The sequence below is a fragment of the Periplaneta americana genome, chromosome 17 (assembly GCF_040183065.1).
Source record: "Periplaneta americana isolate PAMFEO1 chromosome 17, P.americana_PAMFEO1_priV1, whole genome shotgun sequence".
Classification (NCBI taxonomy): domain Eukaryota; kingdom Metazoa; phylum Arthropoda; class Insecta; order Blattodea; family Blattidae; genus Periplaneta; species Periplaneta americana.
In genome coordinates, this window is record NC_091133.1 from 50,002,520 (window position 1) to 50,029,160 (window position 26,641).

At 34.5% G+C, this 26,641-nt stretch overlaps 1 protein-coding gene across 1 annotated transcript; it reads left to right on the forward strand.

The window, feature by feature from the left end:
* The first annotated feature begins 1,129 nt into the window (after positions 1 to 1,129).
* LOC138693251 (uncharacterized) lies at positions 1,130 to 22,661 on the forward strand. The gene is made up of 6 exons (XM_069817087.1): positions 1,130 to 1,539; positions 3,799 to 3,919; positions 10,076 to 11,610; positions 18,205 to 18,305; positions 20,124 to 20,390; positions 22,267 to 22,661. The coding sequence occupies exons 1-5, from the start codon at positions 1,156 to 1,158 to the stop codon at positions 20,371 to 20,373; spliced, it is 2,391 nt and encodes a 796-aa protein (XP_069673188.1). The 5' UTR covers positions 1,130 to 1,155; the 3' UTR covers positions 20,374 to 20,390; positions 22,267 to 22,661.
* Positions 22,662 to 26,641: the final 3,980 nt, after the last annotated feature.

Sequence of the window (26,641 nt, forward strand, 5' to 3'; positions counted from 1 at the left end):
GAGTAGCCGGTGGTAAATTATTTTAGATTGGAAGTTACGAAGTTTATAATTATAAATTATTGTTTGTTTTTTATATTATTAGTTTATTCCTTTCTTGTTCTAAGGCCATGGACGACTGGAGCACATGTTTGGTTACTAGCCGGCTGTACATGTTTGTCATTTTGGTTCACTGACATTGAGAGCTATGCTACTACTTTTCATTCGGTAGAGATATAGTCCAAGCTCACACAACTAAACGGTTTTTGTACTAACTTCCTAGCTAGTTATAACATCTACACGCAACCTCCAAATTGTTTGGAAGACATCTACCGCCAGTTAGCGAGCCCATATGACCTAGCCAGGAGGATTTTCAGACAACTCTACCGACCATATCTTCTCTTCACCATTTAGGGGACACTTATGCTGAAATGTCATTTCCTCCATTTTTGGTGGAACAGTTATGCCACTGTGACTCAGTCTCGTTCAAATTATGCACTCTTTTCAAAGGAGTTAAACAAAGTCACAATTTCCTTTTACATAATTTTCATTGTAATGGGCATAAAGTTATCAAAACACCAGAGTGGCTAAAATAGAGATATCTTTTTATGACAGTCATTCTTAGTGACTGAGTAGTTACCATGCTTACAGTTAGATCTGGCATTGGTATGTTCAGACTTGGTCAAGAGTGATAGTAAGGGAAATAACAACCCTTACCATGGTTTCTTGTAGACGGAAATTAAAGCCAGGCAATCTTCATCGATATATTTATTGCACATAAAACAATTCTGGCCATAAACCAGAAATTAGGTAATGCCTCAAGACAAAATTCACTGTACATTTCTTGTCCAAGTTAAGATACAATTTTGCAGTTATTTTCCTTGTTTATCTTCCTGATATCAGTAGGAATGAATTCCACCTTCCAGATCCCTTCCCCCCCCCCCATCTTCAGATACAGAATTCGTCATACTGCCTAACTATCAGAGACCAGAAAGATTCTAGCTGGCCCTATATGGAAATGCTAACCACGCACCTATCAGTATTTTTCTCACATAATAAGTACTATAGACATTAAATAAATTAACAAGCCAGAGTATCATTTTATTCATCACGTTTTTATAATAAGCAATTATATCTAATTTTTTCAGGGTACTGCCAGTGTTGAAAAGTGCTCAAAACATGCCACGAGTTATGACAGATGCTAAATCAAAAGGAACTTCGACAACTGTCGAAGATTTTGAGGAAGATTCTAAGTCAGCACTGGAATCATCGCAGATAAAGTGCACTCAAGATGCTACAAACAACTGCACCTCAGATAATGATAGTGTCATAACAGATCCAAAATTTGATAATTATGATTTATATGAGGTTGTAGGAGATTTATCAGAAACAATCTTACAGCAGCTATCTTCAAAACCAGATTCCAAACAGTTAGTAGGATATAAAAGTGTGAAAGACATTATGGATTTGGAGTTACTTATGGCTCCATCTGCTGTGAAGATGTCAGAACTCAATAATCAATCAGAATGCAATAAAGAAGAGAAGGTTTCACTGCATGATCCGGTTAGTGAGTTATGTTATCATTATAATACCTCAGAATAATCCTAGTATATATATATATATATATATAATTGTAATGCTTATACAACAAAGTGCCTTTTATTTGTAACTTTAACCACACACCTGTCAACAATGGGTATTCCACTCAACACAGCAACACAGTAGTCGTTATTGCACTCCACAGAACGACAATGACAATTCACGTGTATTATTGAGAAAAACAACAATAATATACTCCTAATTTCAATTAATGTTCACAAAGCACTATGTACAAAACAAAACTGTCAGTTCTCAGTTCACAGTTCGTTTGCCTTGGCTAGTTCTTTTAGCTCACTCAATGAAGTTCACTGTACGTCGAACCCTTCCAGATACAGTTCACTGTATTTCGAACCCAAGCCTTCCAGATAGTTCACTGCACTTCGAACCCAAGCCTTCCAGATACAGTTCACTGCACTTCGAACCCAAGCCTTCCAGACGCGGTTCTCTCCACATCGAACCCCACCCTCCAGATGCGGTTCCTTGCACGTCGAACCAAAGACCTCCGGGTATGTTGAACTCGCCTGGATACTGCCACAGTTACGGACTCACTCAAGTTCACTGTACCTCGAACTCAGATCCTCTGGATACGTCTCCGCTGACTGAAGGCTAACTAGCTTTCTCTCGCAGCTGACTGACTGACCTCTCGTCGCAACTCACGGTGTTATTTATTTACCACCATCGTCTAGAATGTTCTGCGTCGCGAAGCCTCTGGAACCCACAACACTCGGCCTTCAGATGTTTCCTTACTTCCATCCCCTCCACTCACGCCGGGACTGCAGTTCTTTTTCCCCTCACTCTGCACCGTGCCCAGCGCCTACCGAAGCCAGAGTTTCACTTCCCCTACTCTCTCTCCACTCCACGCTGGATGCGCACACACACTCCCAAGGCAACCAGGATTTCCAGAACAATCCAGACGGGTGCCACATTATTAAAGCTATTTCTCAGAGTACAGTAATGGTACCTAATAAAATGTAGTTACAACATTGTAATGATGATATATTTATCTTAACCCTTCAGAGGTCGCACACAGCCTTTACGACTGTGCGTGATAAACTTTTAGCTCCTGCTTCAAGGTTACTTGAGTTCTGCTGTTCATCCCATCGGTACCTTTCATTTGACTCGTCCAAAATAAATAGTGATTGTTGTCACATGCTTTGCTATTGGTCAGTCTGATTTGTAACAGTTTCAATACAGACTTGATCGCTTCTACCGTGCGCGACTCATTAGTCTTTACTCAAGCCAATTTTGTTGTGACTTGGCATATAAATTTTGTATAGCTTCTGAAATTTGTGGTTTTCCGTGTATAAATATATTTATTTCAGTGTGATATTTTATTCTCACCACCTATTTGTCTTCTAATATAAGTGTGTATAAAGATGGATGAAGAAGAGAAGATAAATTTACTTCCTAGGTACCCAAACTCTTTTACTGCCATTAATGGATATCCACCACATTTAATCTCACTCATTGCTGATTCCATCTTACTAATTTTCATCATTACGCTCTTCTCTGTATTAATACCCAATCCAGCTTTTTCCAATTCAACATATCATTTATTAATATTCTGTTCTACTTCCTATCGATGTCCATGATACCCTCAAATTGCAGTGTCACCTGCATGTACTGTACTAATACTTTAAGTACTTTGTTGTTTCCACTTAGTGTTTTAATAATCTTGTCCATTGCCACATTAAACAACCAAGGTGACAATACACTAAACCACAACAGAGAGAAGAGCTCTCTGTTGTAAACCACTCTGGCCTTTTATCATCTACTCTGATACAGCTTCCGTTCTTTTAATATAAATTATTGATTCTGTTTATGATTTCTCTTGGTATCCTTTTGAGTTCTAAAGCCTTCAAAATTAAATTTCTGACCCCGCACCCCAATTGTTTAGCACTGCTCAAGTAGAGGATTGCTTGATAGGGTGATATTCAATGGGGACATAGTTCTGGTACCTCCAAGGTAGTTGTGAGGGACTGAAAAGAATCTGAAAGAGTAGCTGAAGGGGCTCCAGTGAAGCTGCGACAGATCTAGCTAGCCAACAGTGGATAGGTATATAAGAAGCATTCAAGAAACATAACCTTTAGTTCACAGAAAAAACATCATAGTGATTAGCTACTTCAACTGAAAAAGGATCCAAATCAAAAGAAAATGAAAAAAAAAAAATAGAACTTAAAATATAAATGATAAAATAAGGAGTAATTATTTTTGTCATAACAGGAACACAGTCCAAAGAAATCACTGTCAGCATGTGATCTGATAGTAAGTCCAGTTCTTGAGAAGAGTATGGAGAATTTTATGTCAAGAGCATGTAAGCTGTCACCTTCAAATTCAGTGCCTGGTGAGTCACTATTTCGTTATTTTTATCCTTATTTAAAGATACTATAGTAACAGTGTAGTTATTTATCAGATGAGGTAGCATTTAGTGAGAGTATTTGCCATGGGATTACCTGACTTTCGCCTATTGTTAGAAAAGAAAAAAACTGAAAGATCAAATTAAGTTATCAGCCCAAGCAGCATCAAATCCATGCCCAAGTGCAATCTCGAAATATGTGTTGAGTTTATAACCTCTAAGCTATATCATTATTAGTCTAAATAAACTTGTATATCACAATATCAATTAACTCGATCTGTGTGATACTGTATGAAGTAAGAAAAATGTTATAGAAGTGGATGAAACATAATTTAATAAGAATAAACACAAAGTATATTTGCCACTTCTTTATGGTCCAAAAGAGAACCATTAAGTGTCCAGTCACTTTTTGGATGTCTTCTATTAACTGTTTACAATAGCCTTTGCTTCTTTAGGTTTTATATCACCTTTGTTGAAAATTCATCTAGATCAAGACATTTAATTTTGCAATTATTAATTGAACTACATTGAGACATTTCTTCTTCAATTTATATTTCTATAATTTTAGATTAATTACTTCTTGTGAAAATATATTTTGAATTTTTAGTGCAAATGTATTTCCAATGCCTACCCACTTCATTTGTGTGATTAGAGTTTTTGTAGCTATTCCATTATTGAACTACATTGAGACATTTCTTCTTCAATTTATATTTCTATAATTTTAGATTAATTACTTCTTGTGAAAATATATTTTGAATTTTTAGTGCAAATGTATTTCCAATGCCTACCCACTTCATTTGTGTGATTAGAGTTTTTGTAGCTATTCCATTTACCAAAATTTGGAAGCTTTATTCATTTTTATAAGTTAACCCTTTGCAGCATAGTGGTTATTCAGAAAAACCACCAGTTTCTTTCTTTCTAAATTTTATGGCACACTCATTCCACCATGGAACCACCTTTTAAGTATACATAGGGGTACCATATGTGTTTTGAAATTGTGTGCAGAGTTAAAATGTCGAAAAAAATTGATCGAAGTTTTGTTATGATCCATGATAATAATAATAATAATAATAATAATAATAATAATAATAATAATAATAATATTTGTCAGTGAATGAAATACTTCACTATAGACATTGTCAGTGTTAAAATCATGGATATAGAAAACATAAAAATTTACTGATTAAAGTTCACGTTAACACTTTGTTTGTTAAAAACATAAAATTACTTAGTCATATGGAAATTTTACACATCACACCAAAAAGTTCACAGTTAAACATCTTAGAACAATACGAAATATATAAACATACAATACCATACCCACAACATATACTTAACACACAATTACAGTTCAATACCCACACATTATTCGACGTCATGATACGTCATAACACACAAACAACCAGCCCCCACCATAAGAGCAACATACCCCCACCCCTACAATCGACAAATGCACATCGCAGAATTCAAGATCACCAGTAGTTCAGGAGACACTGAGGAAGACGTGACATCACGTCGAAACGGGCCGTCTGTCAAAGGTATATACCTTTTTTAAAATTTTAACACTTTTTAACGTATGACTAAGTAATTTCATGTTTTTATAAAAATTTAATTGTTAAAATAATGTAGATATTTACAAATTATATAATATAAAGTTAAAAGTACTATATTTACTAGATAAAAGACAGTATCAAGTACTAATTGTCATATGTTTAATAATTAAGAATACTACAACGGAGGTGAAAAATATAAAAAATTAATTTGTGCTGCAAAGGCTTAAGAGGGTTAGTATTTAAAGAAATAAAATTTGTTTATTGGAAGTAATTAAATTACTTGTATGGCTTCAATCAAAGTTGTTTTGATTGCACTAGTCATGAAATGTAAAGCTTGATTTCTGTACTTTCTAGTCTCTGTTTATTAGATACTACAATATCTTATAATTGGTTTAATGTACGAATTGTAGCTGGTGTTCAGAGTTAAGTGGACACTTTGAACTTCATTTTGTTCCTGCTAGTCTTTTAACAGTTTAAATCTATTAGTTGCCTTTACACTTATATAGTATGCGGCAAAACAAACAATACTGAAATTATCGCTCATTTGCTGTCCATGTTTCTCTAGCAACCAAGTACTTATTTATTTTATATGATAGTTCGACATATTGTATATTCAATGTTGGGGTTAGTGCTGATTCTCACAACAGAGGAGAAGGTGTTTATCGTCAAGCATTGTTTCTTGCAGAGTATGTAATTTCAGTACTCTGAAAATCAAGATGTCATTATAACATACAAGGTGACATAAGACTATTCCCATATGGCAGAACTTCTCGACTACAGATAACATTGTTGTGTTATTTGGTGTCACTTTGTTAAATCTCTCTTGGTACTGCTCTTTAATGTGGTGCAAGCTCGGCTCATTCTGATGTCCTACTCCATATGACTGGAAATAATGCTCGACGATGAACACCTTCTCCTCTGTTGTGAGAACCGTAATTGCAGCACTAAACCCAACACTGAATATACAATATGTCTAACTATCATATAAAACAGTGGTCGTCAGCACTCACTGAAATGGGTAACGGATAAGCAGTGCATCATAATATGCCCATCGTGCAGGAGGAAGAGGGAGAGAGCATATCCTCGGTTGCTTAGGAAACATGGACAGCAGATGAGTGATGATTTCAATATTGTTTGTTTCGCCGCATACTGTGTATACATTATATATACATTAACTACTGCATCAAAATGAAACTGGTAATAGATCATGAGGAGAGGTTTGAAAAATCTAAATAAATCTTTCTAACATCCACCATTTGAGAGGAAATCATTATGTTTCTATGAAGCATTTGGGAACATCATGGCTACTGCAATAACTCTAGCAAACTCAGCCACCCATCCCTTACCTTCCCCTCCCCCTCTGCTGTACTCAGTCACACGCACTCAACAGTGTGCTACATTGCAAGATTAATTTTAACAATTATCGCAATTATTCCATTTCAATTCATGGCTAAATGGTTTATTAAAAAAAAAATAAAGACTCAAAACACTAACTATTCAGATTATTTTTACCTATCTGCTTGTATAGAAATCAGCCATTTCTCTCAGGGTGTTACTGCAATAGAGCACTGCAAACATTGGACAAAGACTATTGGATTTAATGGTGCTTCATCGAAGGAAAAGTGTAATAAAAGTTTTGTTATATTTAACATGTATAATCACCTCTTAAATTTTGGTGCAAAGTAAGTATGGAATATTGGTAATAACTTCCTAAATTTTAATTTTCACGAAAAAAAAAAAAGTTTCATACAAAAACTGTTGGAGATAAATCATACAATATGATACCAGTGTTCGAAAATAGTTATTTATGGTACTTGTGAGGTAAGTGCATCTTTATTGCGCGAGTGGAAAGATTTAAGCACAAGGCGTCAGCCGTAATTTTATCCATGTCCATAATGAAAAATTCTGGTGGAGTTCCCGGGTAGCTCAGTTGGCAGAGCGCTGGTACATTCAACCAGAGGTCCTGGGATCAATACCCGGCCCCGGAACAATTTTTCCCTTGAAATTATTCAAATCTGCTTTACAGGAAGCTTTACCTGAAAGACTAGATTTGCATAATATATACGTCACTGTGTACGTTAACAGAAAACCGCAATTCCAAGTCACACAGAGATTGTGTGCACTCGATGTGGGTCTCTGGCGTTTCGTCAGCCCACGCGAGTTGTGTGGATATAAAGGGAAAGGTTGAGACGGTGTTGGGTGGAGTTCCCGGGTAGCTCAGTTGGCAGAGCAATGGTACATTCAACCAGAGGTCCCGGGATCGATACCCGGCCCCGGAACAATTTTTCCCTTGAAATTATTCAAATCTGCTTTACAGGAAGCTTTACCTGAAAGACTAGATTTGCATAATATATACGTCACTGTGTACGTTAACAGCAAACCACAATTCCAAGTCACACAGAGATTGTGTGCACTCCATGTGGGTCTCTGGCGTTTCGTCAGCCCACGCGAGTTGTGTGGATATAAAGGGAAAGGTTGAGACAGTGTTGGGTGGAGTTCCCAGGTAGCTCAGTTGGCAGAGCGCTGGTACGTTCAAGCAGAGGTCCCGGGATCGATACCCGGTCCCGGAACAATTTTTCCCTTGAAATTATATTTTTACATTTTAAACGTGTATTTTCGTCTTTTTGAAGTTTCAGGGATTATTTAGAAATGTTCACGGGACTAATGTGATTAAAATAATTTCACATTTTACTTCTGTAAACTTAAGAGGAATATTAAACTTAATTTATCATTATGTCTGTTTAGCTCAGTTGACTAACGCGTGTTGTTTTAAAATCCTATAAACCCAACTTCGCAGGTTCAAGTCTCCTCACATCCGAAAAGGTAAATTATTACGAAATTTAAAAAAAAATACATATTAGATATGGATAGAGAAAAGAGAAGGAGATTGAGTGTATGTATATTTAAGAAATTGTAATAAAAAAGTAGCGGTAGTGACATCTAGTAACTAATATATTAACTTCTTGAGTAATAGTTGAATGGAAAAGTATACGTGTGTACCCAAGTACTAGGAAAACACTAATGAACTGTGAGATAAAGTTCAAACTGTGACGTAAAGTCTTTATCTCACTAGTGGAATAAATTAATGTTGAATAAAAGCCTACTTTACAAACGCAAAAGCATTTAGTAAAGACATGTTTTTCTTTATGGTCATGGATAAAAGTTAGTTATTTAGGCATGCAGAGTGTGACAGTAAACTTTATTTTCTATAAATCGCACCCGATATTAAAATTAACATATTCCGAATCTCCATTAAATTTTACGTATGAATGTGTAGAAATTTTACCCATTCACTCATTCCATGTCTTTTAACAATTTATTAAACTTGTTTCATGGACTTCAAACTTGAGACAAATAAGTATGTAAAATCATGTTGAGTAGCCCCTAAAAGTAAACAAAACACTATCACTAACCAAATTTTACCACAGTTACAGTATTCAAATGAGAACCATTCACAGCCAAACAATGTTCCAGTCTATCATGTAAACAGTCCATTGTAGATGAGGTGGAACAGATCAGTCATGTAACTGTGAGCACGTCAGCATGCACAATATGTTATAACTGGAACTTGGAAAATTCAAGTGGCCCAAATTTTGTTTTTTGGTCTATACGATCAAGGGCCTAATAGTTGAGAGACTCGAGTGTTTTCTAAGTCAAAGAATGCCACACTGCACATGCTCCAAGCCGAAAGTTTTCAGTCATATGTTGACGAGATATTTGCATCGCTTTTCTGTTTAAATATTACATATCTATGCTGAGAAGAAATTAAAACTATAGCCTCTTATGAACCATGATACAGATCTTTAAAACATTTTCGCACACTCAACAATTATGTCCCCCACATTTTGTTTTGCTAAAAGGTTGAACATTTCATTACTAATAAAATACTGAAGTAAGAAAACTAATACATGAATATCATAGTTATTAATTGCATGTGGTTTATGTTAATATAACATTAATTTGTTTTTTTCTTAATATAGAAATCTGTATCTGTGGGAAAGAACCACTATTGTTTAGATTGCTCTACATATCGACAAGCCAATTTAAAAGGGAAACAATTCGACATTTAAAGTTTTGAGAACACTGTATTTTAAAGTTTGATTTTGCTATAAAAATCCAATTAACATCACTCATTCGAAACTTATTGTATATGGTATATAAAACATCTTTAACAGAATTTGGAGTAATTTTAATGATCCTCTGATTTTTCACAGCAACATGAAACTTTAAAATGAAGCTTTTTCAAAACTTTAAATTTTGAGTTGTTTCCCTTTTGAACTGACTCGTCAATATGATTGATACAAGAGATTCGTTAATTTGTAATGGTTTTAATTAAACTTGTCAAAAGTAGCTTAAAATTAAACTAGATTAGTTTAGATCCATAAGAAATCCCGCGAAGGAGGAAGAGAAGTTCGAATTCCAGAAAGGAATTTCCTTTTTGGACCATTTCTATCTCATCACTGGTTTATATGATGAGATTTTTCACTCAATAATGAATATGAAGCGCAATACTTCTTCAAATTGTTCTAAAGTTAGTACCTAACTTTTACATACTGTCCCAATTTATGTAACATTAATTGTTCTTTTTAAGGTTCCATCAGAAATAAGAAGCAACCAAAAAGAAAATTGGTAACAAAACAAAAATATACGAAGAAACCAGAAATTCGAAAGAGTGCAGATATTCTTCCAATTAAAAGAAAGTCTTTACTAGAAGAACTTACATGCCCGCAGAAGTCTCTTTTGTCAGATCTCATAACTCCACTCGACCCTATTACAGACAATGCTGACTTTGCAAAACAGATATATGATAAAGACTGTATGCAGACACGATTTCAAGACAATGAGACAAGTGCTTGTGTAAAAGTAAATGATAGTTCACAGGACTGTATTAAAGAAATGGATTGTTATGATTCAGGGAAAAAATATGACAAAGAGCAAGACGGTCTGTATAATAAAGTTATAGATGAAAAATATAAGAAAAAGAAAAGTACTAATAAGAAAACTTGTAAGACTTCCTCTCCATCAGTTGTACCATTTTCAACGCCAGAGAAAGTCTTAGTAAATGAAGAGACACAACAGAAACTGTCACCACAAACTGTAGGAAGCATGAAGGAGGTGTCTACTTCTGAAAATCCAATAAAAGACAAGTATAATAATGAATTAGAGAGTGAAAAAGACAAAAATGCTTTGAAGGAAACTTCTGGTGTCTTTAGGGATGAATATGACCCAGATCCCATTCTTATGGACGTTCCATGTAAAAATCTTGATTTGGAGTGGAATAAAGAAAACATGAAATTAATATTTGGAATAGATGTACCTGATGAAATCATCAATCCTGAAACAAAAACAACAGGCGATGAAGAGAACAATAATTCCTTGTCAGCATCCTCACTGTCTAACAGTGGTATGCTGAATATTAATCCCTCCACATACGAGATTTCAACATATAAATCACATTCTTCAGCAGAATACCTGTATTATCTTCATGAACTGGCTGTTGCCAGATTAAAAGAACAAAGAGCAGAATCTACATCCAAAGATACAAATAATGACAATGACAAAGAATTACCAGTGCCTATCTCCGAAAATAATGACAACAAAGTTACTTGCACTACAAGAGATACTCCCACACCACAGACCAGTTCATACCACCAAAATGAGGTATTTCCAGCTATAACTGTTAGCAAACAGAGACATGATTCTCAAGGACAGTCAGCAGACCTTAAAGCTAATGAAGCTCCTATTGAGTCTACAAGCATGGGCAGAATATGGACAGGACATTCAGGAGGTTACACTGTCCCAAATCACACACTGAACTTAACAAGTTACAACAACATTCCTCTCAATTTACACCAAAACTCAACAAATTTGAGACAATATGACTACCTGAGGTCTGTACAACCACCTGCCATCCCCAGATCCGGTAATCCTGCTATGATACCAGATTCATCAGCAGCTTGCAATATCAATTCCACCGTTCAACCAATGGCACATTATCCAAATATATTAAACACTCAAAATTGGATGATGAAACCATCTGGGAATACACCTCTAGTACAACATTTGTGGCAAGGATTTTCAGCATATGGACATTATCCTCCATATAGGGAATTGGCTCAGAGAAGGGTAAGTCTTTCATGTTATTCAGATCATTATAAAAAGTATAAAGAGAAAGAACTGTGATGCTGTAAAAATTACATTTCGAAACTTCTTGTGAAATGCACATTTTCTGCACTCCAATACAAAAAAAAAAAAAAAAAAACATTTTTTAGCATACCAGTACTGTCTGTTTATATACAGTAATTTCTCTTAAGAAGACTTGTTCATATTCAGTGTCTATGAGTTAATCCAACTGTGTAATATAATAATTTTACTAAAAAATTAAGGGGTATTTATTAAGAACACACAAAATTCGACATACTATAAAACAGCTTTAAAACATTTGTTCATTTCTTTTCGTTTGATAAAGTGATAATTAAATGATACAGACACTGTGTTCCCAGATATGCTTTTATCAGAGAAGTTAATTATTTATATAATTATACCTCCATTATAAAATTTCTCCAAACAAACAATTTATAATGTTAAAATATCTACACAAATTCTTTGCAACATTAAAGTAATCCTAGCTATTATGGAAGATGAGCAGGAAACACTTCAGTTTCTCTAAAAATTAATATGTACAGTAGTTGCAAAAAAAACTGGACCGACCCTTGTAGCTGATTTCAGAGCCTTGTTCACTCCACAGCACGATAGACTTTCGTGGTTAGAATCCTGCCTGGGAAGGAAACTTCTTTTTGTTCCTTATTCAAATTTATTCCCAATACTTTTCGATTGCTGGTAAAATTCATGTTCTGGGAATAATAAGTTAATTAAGTAGTAAAATATCGTTGCAATCGAAAAGTATTGGGAATAAATTTGAATAAGGAACAAAAAGAAGTTTCCTTCCCAGGCAGAATTCGAACCACGAAAGTCTTAGTTATCAGTCTATCGTGCTCTGGAGCGAACAAGGCTCTGAAATCAGCTACAAGGGTCGGTCCAGTTTTTTTGTCATTACTGTACAGGAATAATAGCCATTATAGAAAAAGGAAAATAATTTCAGACAACAATGGCACAAGAAGAAACATAGAATTTAATAAGGTATGGGAAAAGTAGCTCACACAATTTAAGTCTTAGAATTCGTATCTTGCTACAAATAATGTAAACGCCACAAATACCAGTTGACCAAAAAGAAACGCTTTCTGTAATAGAAGGTTATATGATATATATGCTTTTACAGTCAATTGCAAACATCACTTTCGTAGTCAAGAGGGACTCTCCATTTTTTTTTTCACTTCGATGGTTTTAAGACTTGGTTACTTGACAAGTAACAAAGTTGGAATCTCATTATAAACAACTAGGTAATGACTTCATACTTCGACCAATTTTAAATACTGACTTCCATAAATGGCAAAGTAATATTAGACTTGAATACAATACATTAAACTGTACAATTACAACTGAAGTCAAATATTTAATTTATTTTGAATTAGATAAAATATGTTTTATGGTCAATGCAAGAAATTAAAGTTATATTCTACAATAAGATTAACTGTATATGATTTCATATCTATATATCTAAATGCATCTAAATAAAATAAGAAAAGAGAATGTCACTGGTAACATGATAAAGAACTGAATTATTGCAAAGTGTATAAAACACAATATAATGAAAAAATATATGCCTTTTGCCTTCATAATAATAATTTTTAAATGTAACTGTTAGGGTGGTCCAAAAAAGTGAAAGTTGGAAATGCATATCTTCATAAGGTTAATTTTATTAATTTATATCTAAAACCAGAAGATACAAAATTTTAGCAAAAAATATTAATATCTAGAGGTTTCCCCAGGCAATAGAATTAATTTAAAAATTACTCATAAGAGCGCTATTTGTGGCTGGTGCATATGACTTAAGGTAATTTTGTGAGATCTACACCTACTCTGTGGTTGTTAGAAAAGTCAACACAAAATTTATCTACAGTAAGGCTGCCACATATACTGAATGCACTCTGGCTATTCAATTTCACCATTTAGAAGAAGGAAACTCACTGCAATTTTCTTGCAATTCAGCATGTGAGAAAATAGTGGTGTGTAGAATCATGCTAGGATTCCTAGCCAAGTGAAAGTAAAGCGGAATACCAACCTGGTCCAACAACATTTACAGCAGTTATAAACACACCTAAAAATATACTCAAACTCCTCAAATAGTTTCCACTTTAGATCGAGTCAGTCTACAAGATTGTGCAGTTGTGTTTGTTGCTGGATCAGTTGCTAAGACTCTTGGATATAACATATATAAAAATATGACTTTCTCTAGGAGTTCAGTGAAGTGTTCAATGAAAGTAGGAGGAAAAGAAGCTGACGAGATTGAGGAGAAAGAGACTGCTCTTTTTATATTTGGATGGAAAATTGTTGCCATGTATCGATAATGCCATGAAAAAAGTCGAACGTATTGTAATTGTTACTGGCAATGGACAAGAATAGTTATTTACATAACTCCTTAAGAAAGTGAGTCTTTAAGGTATGAGTGAGATGTTTATGGATGAGTACTGTTAAAACACTTTCTTAAGGAGTTACATACAATACTTTGTTTTATACTATATAAAAATGTTTAATATTTGTTAATTATTGTACGTTGGAGATGCACCAAATGTAGGCAGACAATAAGCTCATTACAGGGCCCATAGTTTCGGTCATTGAATGAGCAGGAGAGAATTGTTGCAAATGAATCATGATGGCAGGTTTAAGAGAGGGATGTGAGATTTCAAAAGAACTATTAGAAAAATGCAGCAAAGTGATGGAAAAATTAATCCCAAACAAATAAAAAATGAGGTTTGACAAGGAGTATAAAAGATTCTGTTCAAGGAAGACGTAAATCAAATTTATTGTGATTTTATATTAAATATTGTCATTAGTTCAGTACAACAGTGAGTTACTTTATTTAATGAATGTTGGTCATACTGAATCCTGCCGTTGCGGTGACTTCATGTCCCACAATGTATAAAATGAGAACAGCATTGTAATAATGGTCATCGCCTATGTGATCATAGAGGTATAGGAAATAAGCTGACATCTGGTGGCAGAATCGTCATGAGATACAGAGGCCTTGAGAGAATCATGTAGTAAATGCAATTGTAACAATGAAAATTATACAGTACAAGATATGAAACAGTGCAAAAAAGGTGAAATAAATATATATGTAAGTAAATTAATTTAGTTTAGTTTGGAAGTTAATGCGAACTGACAGAAATACGATACTTATCTTTAATTTATTGACTTCAATTAGGTAAATTCAAGTTTGTATATATAAGCACATTACAGGGCACATCGATCGATAATGAAGATTTGCTTGATATTATGGGTAGTATGTCTCTGAACTGAAGCTTTTCTATGCCTGTGTTTTCATAAAAATTATTTGAAGTATATGTTTTGTGCTATAGACTGTGTCCCGCTTAGAGGGATCGGAAATAAGTGTTAATTTAAAGTATAAATAATGGTTTTATGACATAACTGTGTATAATATGAGTTTCGGAGAATTGTCAATGCAACTCGATGTATGCACCTCGAGCTACCCTGAAGACATCTAAAAGGTATTCAACCTTTTGCCAAGTGTTTCATAACATTTGTGGGGTGATTAGAGCAGCTGCATTTATAATGCGTTGTCTCAGTTTTTCAAAAGTGTCAACTGTATCACGTTGGTACACAACACTTGTCACAAAGCCCCAAAGGAAGGTCAATGGGCATCAAGTCGGTTGACCTAGGTGGTCAGGCAAGGGTTCTCCTCTACCGATCAACCTATTGGGAAAGTTTGCATTCAAGAAGCCACGCATTGTTCCAATAGTAATGGGATGGAGCCCCATGTTGCTGAAAAACCGATTCTGGGAGGAGTTGATCAACAACAAAAGTTCTGCAACATGTCCAGATACACATTCCCTGTGACTGTTGTCTCGATGAAGAAAAATGGTCCAATGACGTAATGTTCTACTGAATGGCACCAGGCTTGTTTCCACGATAAACATTAGTGCGCCTGGGCATGAATATGGAACTGTTTTTAAACCATTGGTACATAAACTTGGACAGTTTCTGCATCTTATCAGATGTAAATCACAACGATATCTTCATCTGATTTTAAATGGTGAGCATTTATTTCTCGATCCTTCTAAGCAGGACATGGTGTATTACTTTATTATTTTTAAGTATTATATGTTGAAGTCATAGTTGTTACAGGAATAACATCTAATAACAAAGCCCCGCCCAAAAGGCTAATAATTGAGTTTTCTCATACTAGGTTTTTCATGGTGTATTCATATGTTCGTAGGCATGGAGTCCAGAAAGTAACTATAACATAAAGTTCCATTTTCCGTACTGGTTTGGAGTACAGAAAGAAGTAAAATTCGATATAGTATGAAACAAAAGTTATTTGGAATTTCCAAGGTTAATAGAGGTACAGGAAAATCTCAGGCGAAAGCATGTGTTGACACAGCAAAGAAGTATAATCTTGGAAAAGTTATTTGGAATTCCCAAAGTTAATAGAAGTACGAGAAAATCTCAGGCAAAAGCATGTGTTGACACAGCAAAGAAGTAGAGTCTTGGAAACAAAATTAAAGGACATGTATTTGATACAACTGCCAGCAATACTGGATTTCACAGCGAGCTTGAAAAATTACAGAAGCATCTCTGGTTATTGGTTCAACAAGTGGTCCAGAAAATGAACATTTTAAAGATGTTTAAAAAAGACTGGCAGTCAATGAACAAAGACTTATATTCTGTAGCTCCTATTGAATTCTTCCAGTGTTCATAAGATTACTAACAGAAATATTAGATTATCTCCCTACAGCCCTCAAAGATTAATAGCAAAGAGAAGATCATTAAGAATTACTTACTTTGTGTTTATTGTTCCAAAGTAGAGGCAAAGGCAGTGTCATTTCGAGCACCTGGACCAACTCATCAAGCTCGATGGATGGGAAAAGGAATTTATGTGTCCAAGATATATCTGTTCAGGTCTCAGTTTAATATATCAAAGGACTTAAAGAAAATAACAGATTTGGCTCTCTTTGTTAGTCTGGTGTATGTAGAACAATGGAATGAACCACCTTTGGGACCCAAGCTCCATATAATGATACTGAGCATTCTGAGCATTTATCTAAGCCAATCATTGTCACTTACAGCTAAATCAGCTCTTTGCAGGCACTTTTTGTTCCTTTCCGAACATTTAGTGGCTCTAGCCTTTTTTGACGACAGAGTAATGGACGAAACTTTAATAATACTGTATTTCAAGAGCTGAATAGAAGTCTCTCCAAATAAAGTTGTGAATGATGCTGCTGAACGTGAGATTAATTTAATTTCACAATATTATAATATTTTGACAAAGACGAAGACAGTCCTATTGCGACTGATAGCAAATTATCAAAAGAAGTTTCCTGTTCCAACAAGTGGGAGTTATTACGACGGATATTAGCAATGGGAATGATGTTTGGATAATCCTGTTTTACCATTGTGTGTCTATTTTTAGATCCTGAGTCAATTACAGCAGACTCATGAAGAAAAATAATTTGATACGGTATGATATCCACAAACGATTAGGGAAAACATGGAAATTTTACCTGAAGCAAGTAAGGTACCTCCTTACTTGCTTCAGGTAAAATTCCCATGTGTGGAAGTAAACCTCGACAAAACGAAGTATATGATTATGTCTCGTGACCAGAACATAGTACGAAATGTAAATATAAAAATTAGAAATTTATCCTTTGAAAAGGTGGAAAAATTCAAATACCTTGGAGCAACAGTAACAAATATAAATGACACTCGAGAGAAAATTAAACACAGAATAAATATGAGAAATGCCAGTTATTATTCGGTTGAGAAGCTTTTATCATCTAGTCCGCTCTCGAAAAATCTGGAAGTTAGAATTTATAAAATGGTTATATTACTAGTTGTGAAATTTACACTCTCATTTTGAGATAGGAACAGAGGTTAAAGGTGTTCGAGAATAAGGTGCTTAGGAAAACGTTTGGGGCTAAGAGGGATGAAGTTACAGGAGAATGGAGAAAGTTAGACAACGCAGAACTGCACGCATTGTATTCTTCACCTAACATAATTAGGAACATTAAATCCAGACGTTTGAGATGGGCAGAGCATGTAACATGTAAGGGTGAATCTAGAAATGCATACAGTGTTACTTGGAAGATCTGAGGGTGAAAGACCTTTGGGGAGGCCAAGGCATAGATGGGAGAATAATATTAAAATAGATTTAAGGGAGGTGGGATATGATGGTAGGGACTGGATTATCTTGCTCAGGATAGGGACCAATGGCGGGCCTATGTGAGGGCAACAATGAACTTCCGGGTTCCTTAAAAGCCATTTGTAAGTAAGTAAATAAGTAAGTACTGGTATATTTCTTATAATAGTTACTAAAATCATCTAAATTGTAAATTCTCCTGCCTGAGGCGACCTCTAAATATGAATATTTTTTGCTAAAAATTTTGTATGTGCTTATTTTAGATATAAATGAATAAAATTAGCCATGTGGGGCTAAATATTACGAAGTTTTATTTTTTTTGGACCACCCTAGTGTAGGCCTACTATTTTATTTAGTTCCACGCATTTGACTGGCTGAATGGAGAAATGATAGCACAGGAATTCTGGTTTGTCAGTGAAATTCATGGTGCTTTTAATTTTCAGGTTAGACTTGCACAACGTGCATTTCTGCCCCATGCTGCTACTGTGAATAATTACCTGAATCCTGCACATACACTAATGATGAATGGTTGCATGCGCTATGGGTAAGTAATGTGAAATATTCTGACTGTCCATCCATCTGCTAGCTTGTGCAGGTGAAGTACCATACTGTCAAGCATTATTAATTAATTTTTCTATGAACATATGATCCATCTATCTTAATGTTGTCTATCATCAGATATCTTCTTCTGCCGCAAACTTTTCTTCCGTTCACCATTTCTTGCAGTGCATCATTCAGTAGGCAGTTTCTTTTTAACAAATAACCCAGCCAATTTCTTTTTCTCTTCCTGATCAGTTTCAGCATTATTCTTTCTTCACCTACTTTTCTACCACAATTTCATTTCTTATGGCAAGTGTCCATTCTTCTCCATATCCACATTTAAAATGGTTCTAGTTGTTTCTCTTCACTCCATCGTAATGTCCATGTACACTTCAGATGAGATCTGTATTTGTCTTCTCTGTAAAAGACCACATCACATACGCATGAACTCAAAATCAATACAAGAAATAACCAGTACAGCATTATGAAAACCTGTGTGCATTCCTTCTTCAATAGCGAGCTATAAATCAAGTTTGATTTCTGGAGACCAGACCAATTGGCAGACGAGAATCAGAACCCATATCTGCTACAAAGGCCAGAATGGAAGAATTTGACAAATTAAATGAGATATGAGAACAACACAGAGAAATTTATTTGATACTGGTACATTTTATGTAAAATATAACTTGCATTAGTTATGATTCAAAATGCATAAGGAAATGTGTCATTTGTATTGTATTGGTACTTTTATTTTCTCTTGTAATTGCTTTTAGACCTACTTGTCCAATAATTTTCATTATACAGTTGAACCTCTATTTTCCGTGGTAATGAAGGGGGTGGACTGAACGATTAATCGAAAAAATCGGATAATCCGTACCATAAAATATTTTCATAAGTCCATACTACAGCCTCATAATATTCCTCTGTAGTATTGTGTTTAACATGCTAGATAGTGAATCAGTGGTTCACTAATTTAATTTTGGTTTATAAGGGCCAAGGAAGTTCCTTATGATGGTTGTTTGCGAAAGGATAGGGGTAGTAGAGGGCTCCTGTTGTAGATCTACATACGTCATACACTTCATCGTTATTTTTCATTAAATCGTGCACAATTGTAACGCCAATCACGTATTCTGATGCGAAATGAGCCGCGGTTTTTGCTTTTCCCAAACCTCTCAATTATTTGCATTTTTATTTTGATACTTAGCAAAACATTGTTGACACCCGTGGAAGATATTTTGCATAGAAGTTATAAAGTACGGGCATTCGAGGCTGCACAGATTTGCTATATATTGTGTGGAAGTTCTTAGGACTATTTCTTTGAAAGCAGGTAGTGACTATTTTACAAGTTGGGAAAAACACCTTCAAGTAACATTCTTATTGCTTGCAGTAGTACTATGTAAAGGTAAAGGCTTTTAATAAAACACTCTAGAAAAAATTGGAGTATAATATAAGGTATAGTACTAAGTTTCTTACATGTTTATTTCCGTAGTAAATAAAGAAAGAAAAGAAAAGAGCAACAAAGACAGTCGGATAATCCGCCGATCGGTTAATAGGGTGACGGATAATCAGGGTTCTACTGTAATGAGCTATACATTTGGAAATGGTACATTCCATTGGAATGATGGATTACACAAGAATAAAATAGTAAGTTGCAGTACATTGGAACAATAGACTACAAGATACTACAATATAGGTTATGTTGAGAAATAGTCCTAGCATGTGTTCGTAGGAGCGCGCGTGCACGCACATGCACACACATACACACACTTCATTACAGAGAATATTTCTACTTTTCACAACTGTCAATGTTGAATTATTTCAGACTGTACAATAGAGCAAATGCAGCTACAGCAGCCATGATGGCTGGCATGCCCTACAACTTATATCCAATGACTGAGTCCTCACAACACCAACCTATGCATCCTGTGCCATCTCGCCTGTACCCGAATTTCACAGGCCCCACCACTGCTGCAGCAGCTTCACATGGAACCACAATGCAGCCACCTCTGGCAAAACGAAGAAAGCTTGAAGAGATTGTTGGTCGCTTGAAGGACACTGATAAGACGACATAATTGCATTCTTTTTAGTGGTAATGAGATTCATTATTACAAGAGCTATTATAAAATAGGTATCGAAGTAGACTTCATATATGCACAAAAAATTTGCTGAAGTATAAATTATAACTTTTATTTAGTAAGATAGATAACATACTAATCAATTTACCTTAACTGTTACTACACTGTATAATGAAAGTCATTCTGAGATTTTCCACAATGAAGCGTCTACTTGATTTATTAATTTTTAAACAAATTACAATATGCATTATACTACCTGGAAAATATAGTAGATGAATATTAAAATCTAAAAATTTCAAGCAAGAAAACTAAAATGATGGCTTTTATATGCGAGTACCCCATTAGAATTAAAATCATAATTGAAGATCAAGTCTTGAAACAAGTCTCGGCTTGCAACTATTTTGGCACACTATTTTGTGAAGCTAAATTTTGAAAATGCAGTTGATCAGTTCTTATATAACAGCTGAGCTTCATGCAATCCCTAATAAGGTCCGAAACCATCACATACCATTCCACACCTCTATTTCATTTTAATACTGGAATATGTGTATCAAATGTTTAATGTAAATAACTTTTAACAACTGATAACTCAGATATTTTTTGTCGGAGACCCTGGGTTCCTTATATCAAATTGCTTGTCTACAACCTCTCTATAACCAAATAAATTTCTTCGGTTGAATTCTGAAATAGAGAAGTGAGATTAGCAGAACAAAATTGAACACCTGGACAGAACTAGCTCTAAAGTCGGATCTATTGGAGACAAAATGCCAAGAAAGTACTTAGCTTTCTCAAATGTGTGTTTATCACATTATTAGAGAACACAAATTCGGAATAACATACTGTACCTACCATTACATTACTAAAAGTTATTCTCAATTTAGCTATGTAGTCTGCAGTACTTAAATTATTTGGTAATTCACCACAGGAACTAGTAAACAAATTTTGTAGCTAATTCCGTCATTTTGACTTTCAAATTATACAAAAAAACACAGACAGCATGAGTTGCAAAACATCAGTTTCGAATTTTCACAGAAATTACAGTAGCTTAATACTGATAATGAAAAGTGGTTTCTGGCATATTATCTGTTTGTATATAGTCTTTTCTTTTTAGGAAGAATATGCATTGGATGTAATAATTTTATTCCTAAAACAACATAAACCTATTTAAATTTCTATTACAGACAAAAGAGTGAAAGAGGTAGAAGTATATAACACTTATCTCCAAGTTTAGTCCAGCATAAATGTAAGATTTACTTACAGCACCCCATGTCAGTTAACAGACGAGGTTTCTGGAAGTCTCTAGTTTGCCACATAAGTAAGTTTAAGAATAAGGGTTGAAGAGTCTGGGTCTGAAATTGAAGGCGTATTAACTGTAAGGATAGTTCTCTTGATTGTTATATTATACAGTAGATACCTGGGGTAGAGTATAGTGCAGAGTAAGTATAGAACTCTGGCAGTGAGTATGTAGTGACTTCACAAAAAAAAAATAGATTTGTATGAATGTTACTGTGGATATTTTGACAAGTATTTTCATGATATAATAGTACTAATTGCTGTCTAATAATCAGATCCAATAACAATTAGAATGTCGCTGGTAAAAGAGCGAAACCTCGTAAATCCTAAGAACCAAAATTTAAACAAATTCAATAACTGTGTTAAATTTGCTTGACATATGAATAAAAGTATATTTCATAAAATCATGTGAAATGAATTTGAGATGATTTTGTGGAACATATTTTTGCTTTTATGTCAAGCAAATTTAATATAGAACATTTTCCATGCATTCACGAAAATTTTGGTTCTCAGGACTTGCGAGGTTTTGCACTTTTGCCACTCATTTTCTTCTTACGAATACTGATAATAATGGTTCCTCTTTCTTTATTCTTACAGCATTATTTCAGCAATGTCAGCCTTAATGGATTATACAATGATGTTAACACATGTAAACTGTCAACTTATGTCACCTACAGTATCTAAAACATCAAGTAAAGAGGGCGAGAACAACTGTTCGAATTCTGCTGAATCTGTGGGGAAGAACAAGCATATGTACTAATGTTATAATTAAAAAATATATATAGTATATATAAAACGTAATAGTTACAGTAGGTTTTGTAGTTTAAGGAGAATATTGTTAAACTAATTTTATAATTCAATTGTCAAGAAGTTATAAAGAAATAATTTGTGACACATTATATTAGAAAAGTGCATTAGAAATTGAAATAAAATAATCATACATTAATACTGTCAATTTTATTCTTTCTCACACATTAATCAACTCAAAATACCAAGATATAGTATCATACCATTTCCACGAAATTTCAAATAATAAAAGATAGGAGTGTCTCCGTATACAACAAAATACAATTCCCAAGTAACCGAGGAAAAGTGCAGTTGCATTCTTTCGAATATTCACAGGGCATGACTGTTTGTCAAAACACTTGAACAAAATTGGAATTATTTTTTCACCACTCTATCTATTGTGTAGTCACCTGGGGGAAAATGGATAATAATCATCTTCAGCGATGTCCAGCCCTTTCCTCTAAACCTACTGTATGTGAGATATATTGGAGAGTAGGGAAGTTAATGGCTTTATTGCCAAGAACTCAGCATTAGTAACAACAACAACATGAATAATATGTTAGTACAAATCATTGCCCATATTTCAGTTATAGGTAATAATTTATATAAGTAAATTTGAAATAATATAGATACTATGAAGATTGAAAGCACAGGATTGGTTTGATTGGAAGGCTGTTATTAGGAAGGCCAAAGTTATACTGAAAGGATCAAATTGCCATAGAAAAAGTAGAGGTTTTTCTTGCATGAATTGTTCTAGTTTTTATTTGTCGAATCTCATACCATTCAAGTTGCAGGCTCGGATTCAAATCCCAGTGGATTCAAGTAGAATTTGAGGTGGACAAAGACAATGTTTGGTGGTAGATTTTCACAGGGTATTCCCATTTACCTTGTTGGCATTCCATCATCGTTCCATTAATCATCACCCCATCTTCACCCTACGAAAGAAATGGAAAAACTACGTAGAATTTCACCATTCTTCAGGATATTATTGTAGCAATAAAAATTGGCTACATTGACAGCCAACATTCAGGTTACTGGAAATAATATCGGTATTTGAAGAAAAAATATACCAATGGTCTCCTAGCTTTACTTTTGTTATAAAGAAGGCCATGCTAAGGATTTTTATCTTTCTTAAAAATCTCTCATCCTTGGTCAAGTCTGAACACAAACGTTTTGATACAGCAGCATGCATGACAACCATTATATTACAGCGAATGATATCATGCAATTCTTTTTCTAAAAAAAAACTATATTTCATCAATTATAGTGTAAAAAAAGAGCAGCAAACAACATAAACTGAAAGTAGGTTGGTTTCTAATGCTGAGCATTTGATAAATAAATCATTGGCTTCTCTAAACTCATGTCAGTTTGATACCCATTTCTTGTTCATTTAAGCACCTAATATTAGGTTGATGCATAAGTTCGTAGCAGTTTTCTGTACTTTCATTCATTACAAATGTCCTGTTGCCACGGGAAACAAACGCTACAAACTTATCCACCAACCTAATACTAATACTTGGGTGAGATCATTACACATACCAGACAATCTACCTCCAAGCCAGCGAAATTATAATTCTTTGCAACAAGAGATTCTCTAAACAGTCTAATTTATTATCAGATTGACATCTGCTACTAACAGTTGAGAATGGAGCAATAACAGTCTAAATCTAAATTTTGCCTTCATTTGTGAACAAAGGATATTTGAGGTCTACATACAATAAACCTACAAGCCAATAGCTTTATTTCTTCATCCAATCGAAGTTGTGAAATGTTTTCACCATGGCCAGGATTGAACTAACTTGTATCCAGAGACAATAACATTAAACACAACTATAAAAACTGAAAATCATTCCTATTACGTTACATTAGCCAGTAATGTTCATGATATAGAGTCTAAGTCGCATTCCTGAACTCAAAGCTAGAAATGAGTGCATTGTGTAATTGATTTTATAACTCATTATCCATTAATAGTTTCAGAGCCACATGTCATTTTTTGCTGCAGTTCTACCCAGTCTGGAATATCACCAGCAATGTCAAAGGAATTCAAATTCGATGATATAGCTGACTAATCAACTGGTCTTCCATGATTTAAGTATTGTGACAATTCCTTACTTGATTGTTAATATATCCAGAAGTATCATCGTGCATAAGCTTTAATTTGTTCTGTGTAATGAAAGGAACAGTTTTCACTGCCTGTTATTGTTCCTTATCTTCTGAATACAATAGCCCCATCTTACTGGAACCATGTGTCAAGATGTCCTATCCTTCTTAACTCAGGTACCAGGAAGGTGTTGAGCATTTGAAGATATCATTCTGAGTTAACAGTAATGGTTCTGCCCTGGAGATCCTCGAAGAACTATGGACCAATAATTCTCGTTTTCCATTTTCCCTCCAAGATTGGATCCATCGCACAATTGTCCATCTGTCAGGAACATAATGATCAAAAGAAATGCTGAAATGCGATTGCCCTATTTAAATGAATAAAAGCTTCCACAACTTGAATGCATATTTGTAAGGGCCACTGATTCATTGCGAATGAAATGGCAGACCTCCTGGAATAAACAAACAATTCCAAAGCCGCCATTGCTAGGTACTGCTATGCAGTGTTGTATTATGTAAATGTACCATACATTTTACTCCACCTTGTATTATACGAAATATGAACGTGTGAGGCATTTTGCACAAATATCTACCAAGATTTATACAGACATTTACTGTTCGAGCCCAAACTGGATATATTATCAAGAACATCCATACAGATTCAATGGACTTGATAGAAAAGGAAAATATAAGAAATTGAATTTATTCCAAAGGTAAGCATTTTGCAAATCTGGCTTTCAGGTATAGCTCCCTGTGAAGCTGATTTGAATAATTTCAAGGGAAAAATTGTTCTGGAGCTGGGTAACAAATCCGAGACGATCGGCTGAGTGTGCCAATGCTCTACAGATTGAGCTACCCAGAAACGTACCAGACATTTGGCTCAATTTTTCCCCTTTATATCTACATAACTCAAGTGGGCTGACAAGACATCAAAGAACCAACATTGAGAGCACACAAACTCTGTGTGACATGAATTGTGATTTTCTGTTAACGAACAGTGACATATTATATTATGCAAATCTGGCTTTCAGGTATAGCTCTCTGTGAAGCTGATTTGAATAATTTCAAGGGTCCCGGGTTCGATACCCGGCTCCAAAACAATTTTTCCCTTGAAATTATTCACGTATGTATTTATTGCTCCAGTGCACCAATTAACAAAAATAAACATATACAAATCATTAGTTTGGAGTGTGACAACTTATGGAGCACAAATGTGGGTATTAAATTCAAAATTTAAATCTAAATTAGAATCCACAGAAACGGATTTTCTCAAGTCTGCTCGATGTTCAAAATTGGATAAAGTGCGAAATGAAGAAATAAAGAGAAAAATGGAATATCAATATTCTATATATTTAGGCACAGGAAGATGTTTAAGCATTGTTAATATGTCTATACATATATGCACCAATTATCTTACTATGAGTGAAAAATTAAACATAAAAGTTGCTCATTTTCCAGTCGCAGAGCAGTTATGGCATATTTTACCATAGATCACTCAACATTAAGCTGTAACATCATCAGAACCCATAAACTTACAAGAACAGGCTTTGATCCAACATGAAAAAATGATAAGATTACATCATTCTAAATGGGAGGAAAAAGAACCTTCTAAAAAAAACATTAAAAACCAAATTAGCTTTTTAGAAAAGATTACATACCTACAATTAAATTTGAAAATACCAAGTAATAAGGGATATTTACAAATAAAAGAAAACCCACTAGATTTCATACAACCAAATTATGACCTACAGATGATGGAAGAAGTTAAAAAATTAGAAATACCCGAGGATATTTTGAAAGCCTCAACATCAAATACCCCCCTGAAGAATGGTTATATATTTACACAGATCATGTAAAGACTATCTGACAGGAGCTGGAGCAACATGTTCCCTCTTCTTACATTGCTCTATAGGTCCCAATACCACTATGAAGGAGAGATAACTGCAATATCTGTAGCCCTTCAAGAACTTTTGAGATTCCCACCAAACAAATTCATGAAAGCAGTAATTTTCTCTGATTCCAAAGCAGCAACATGTTCAAATAAAGAAAGCATATAAGATGATAGCTCAACTTCAAAAACTTCACA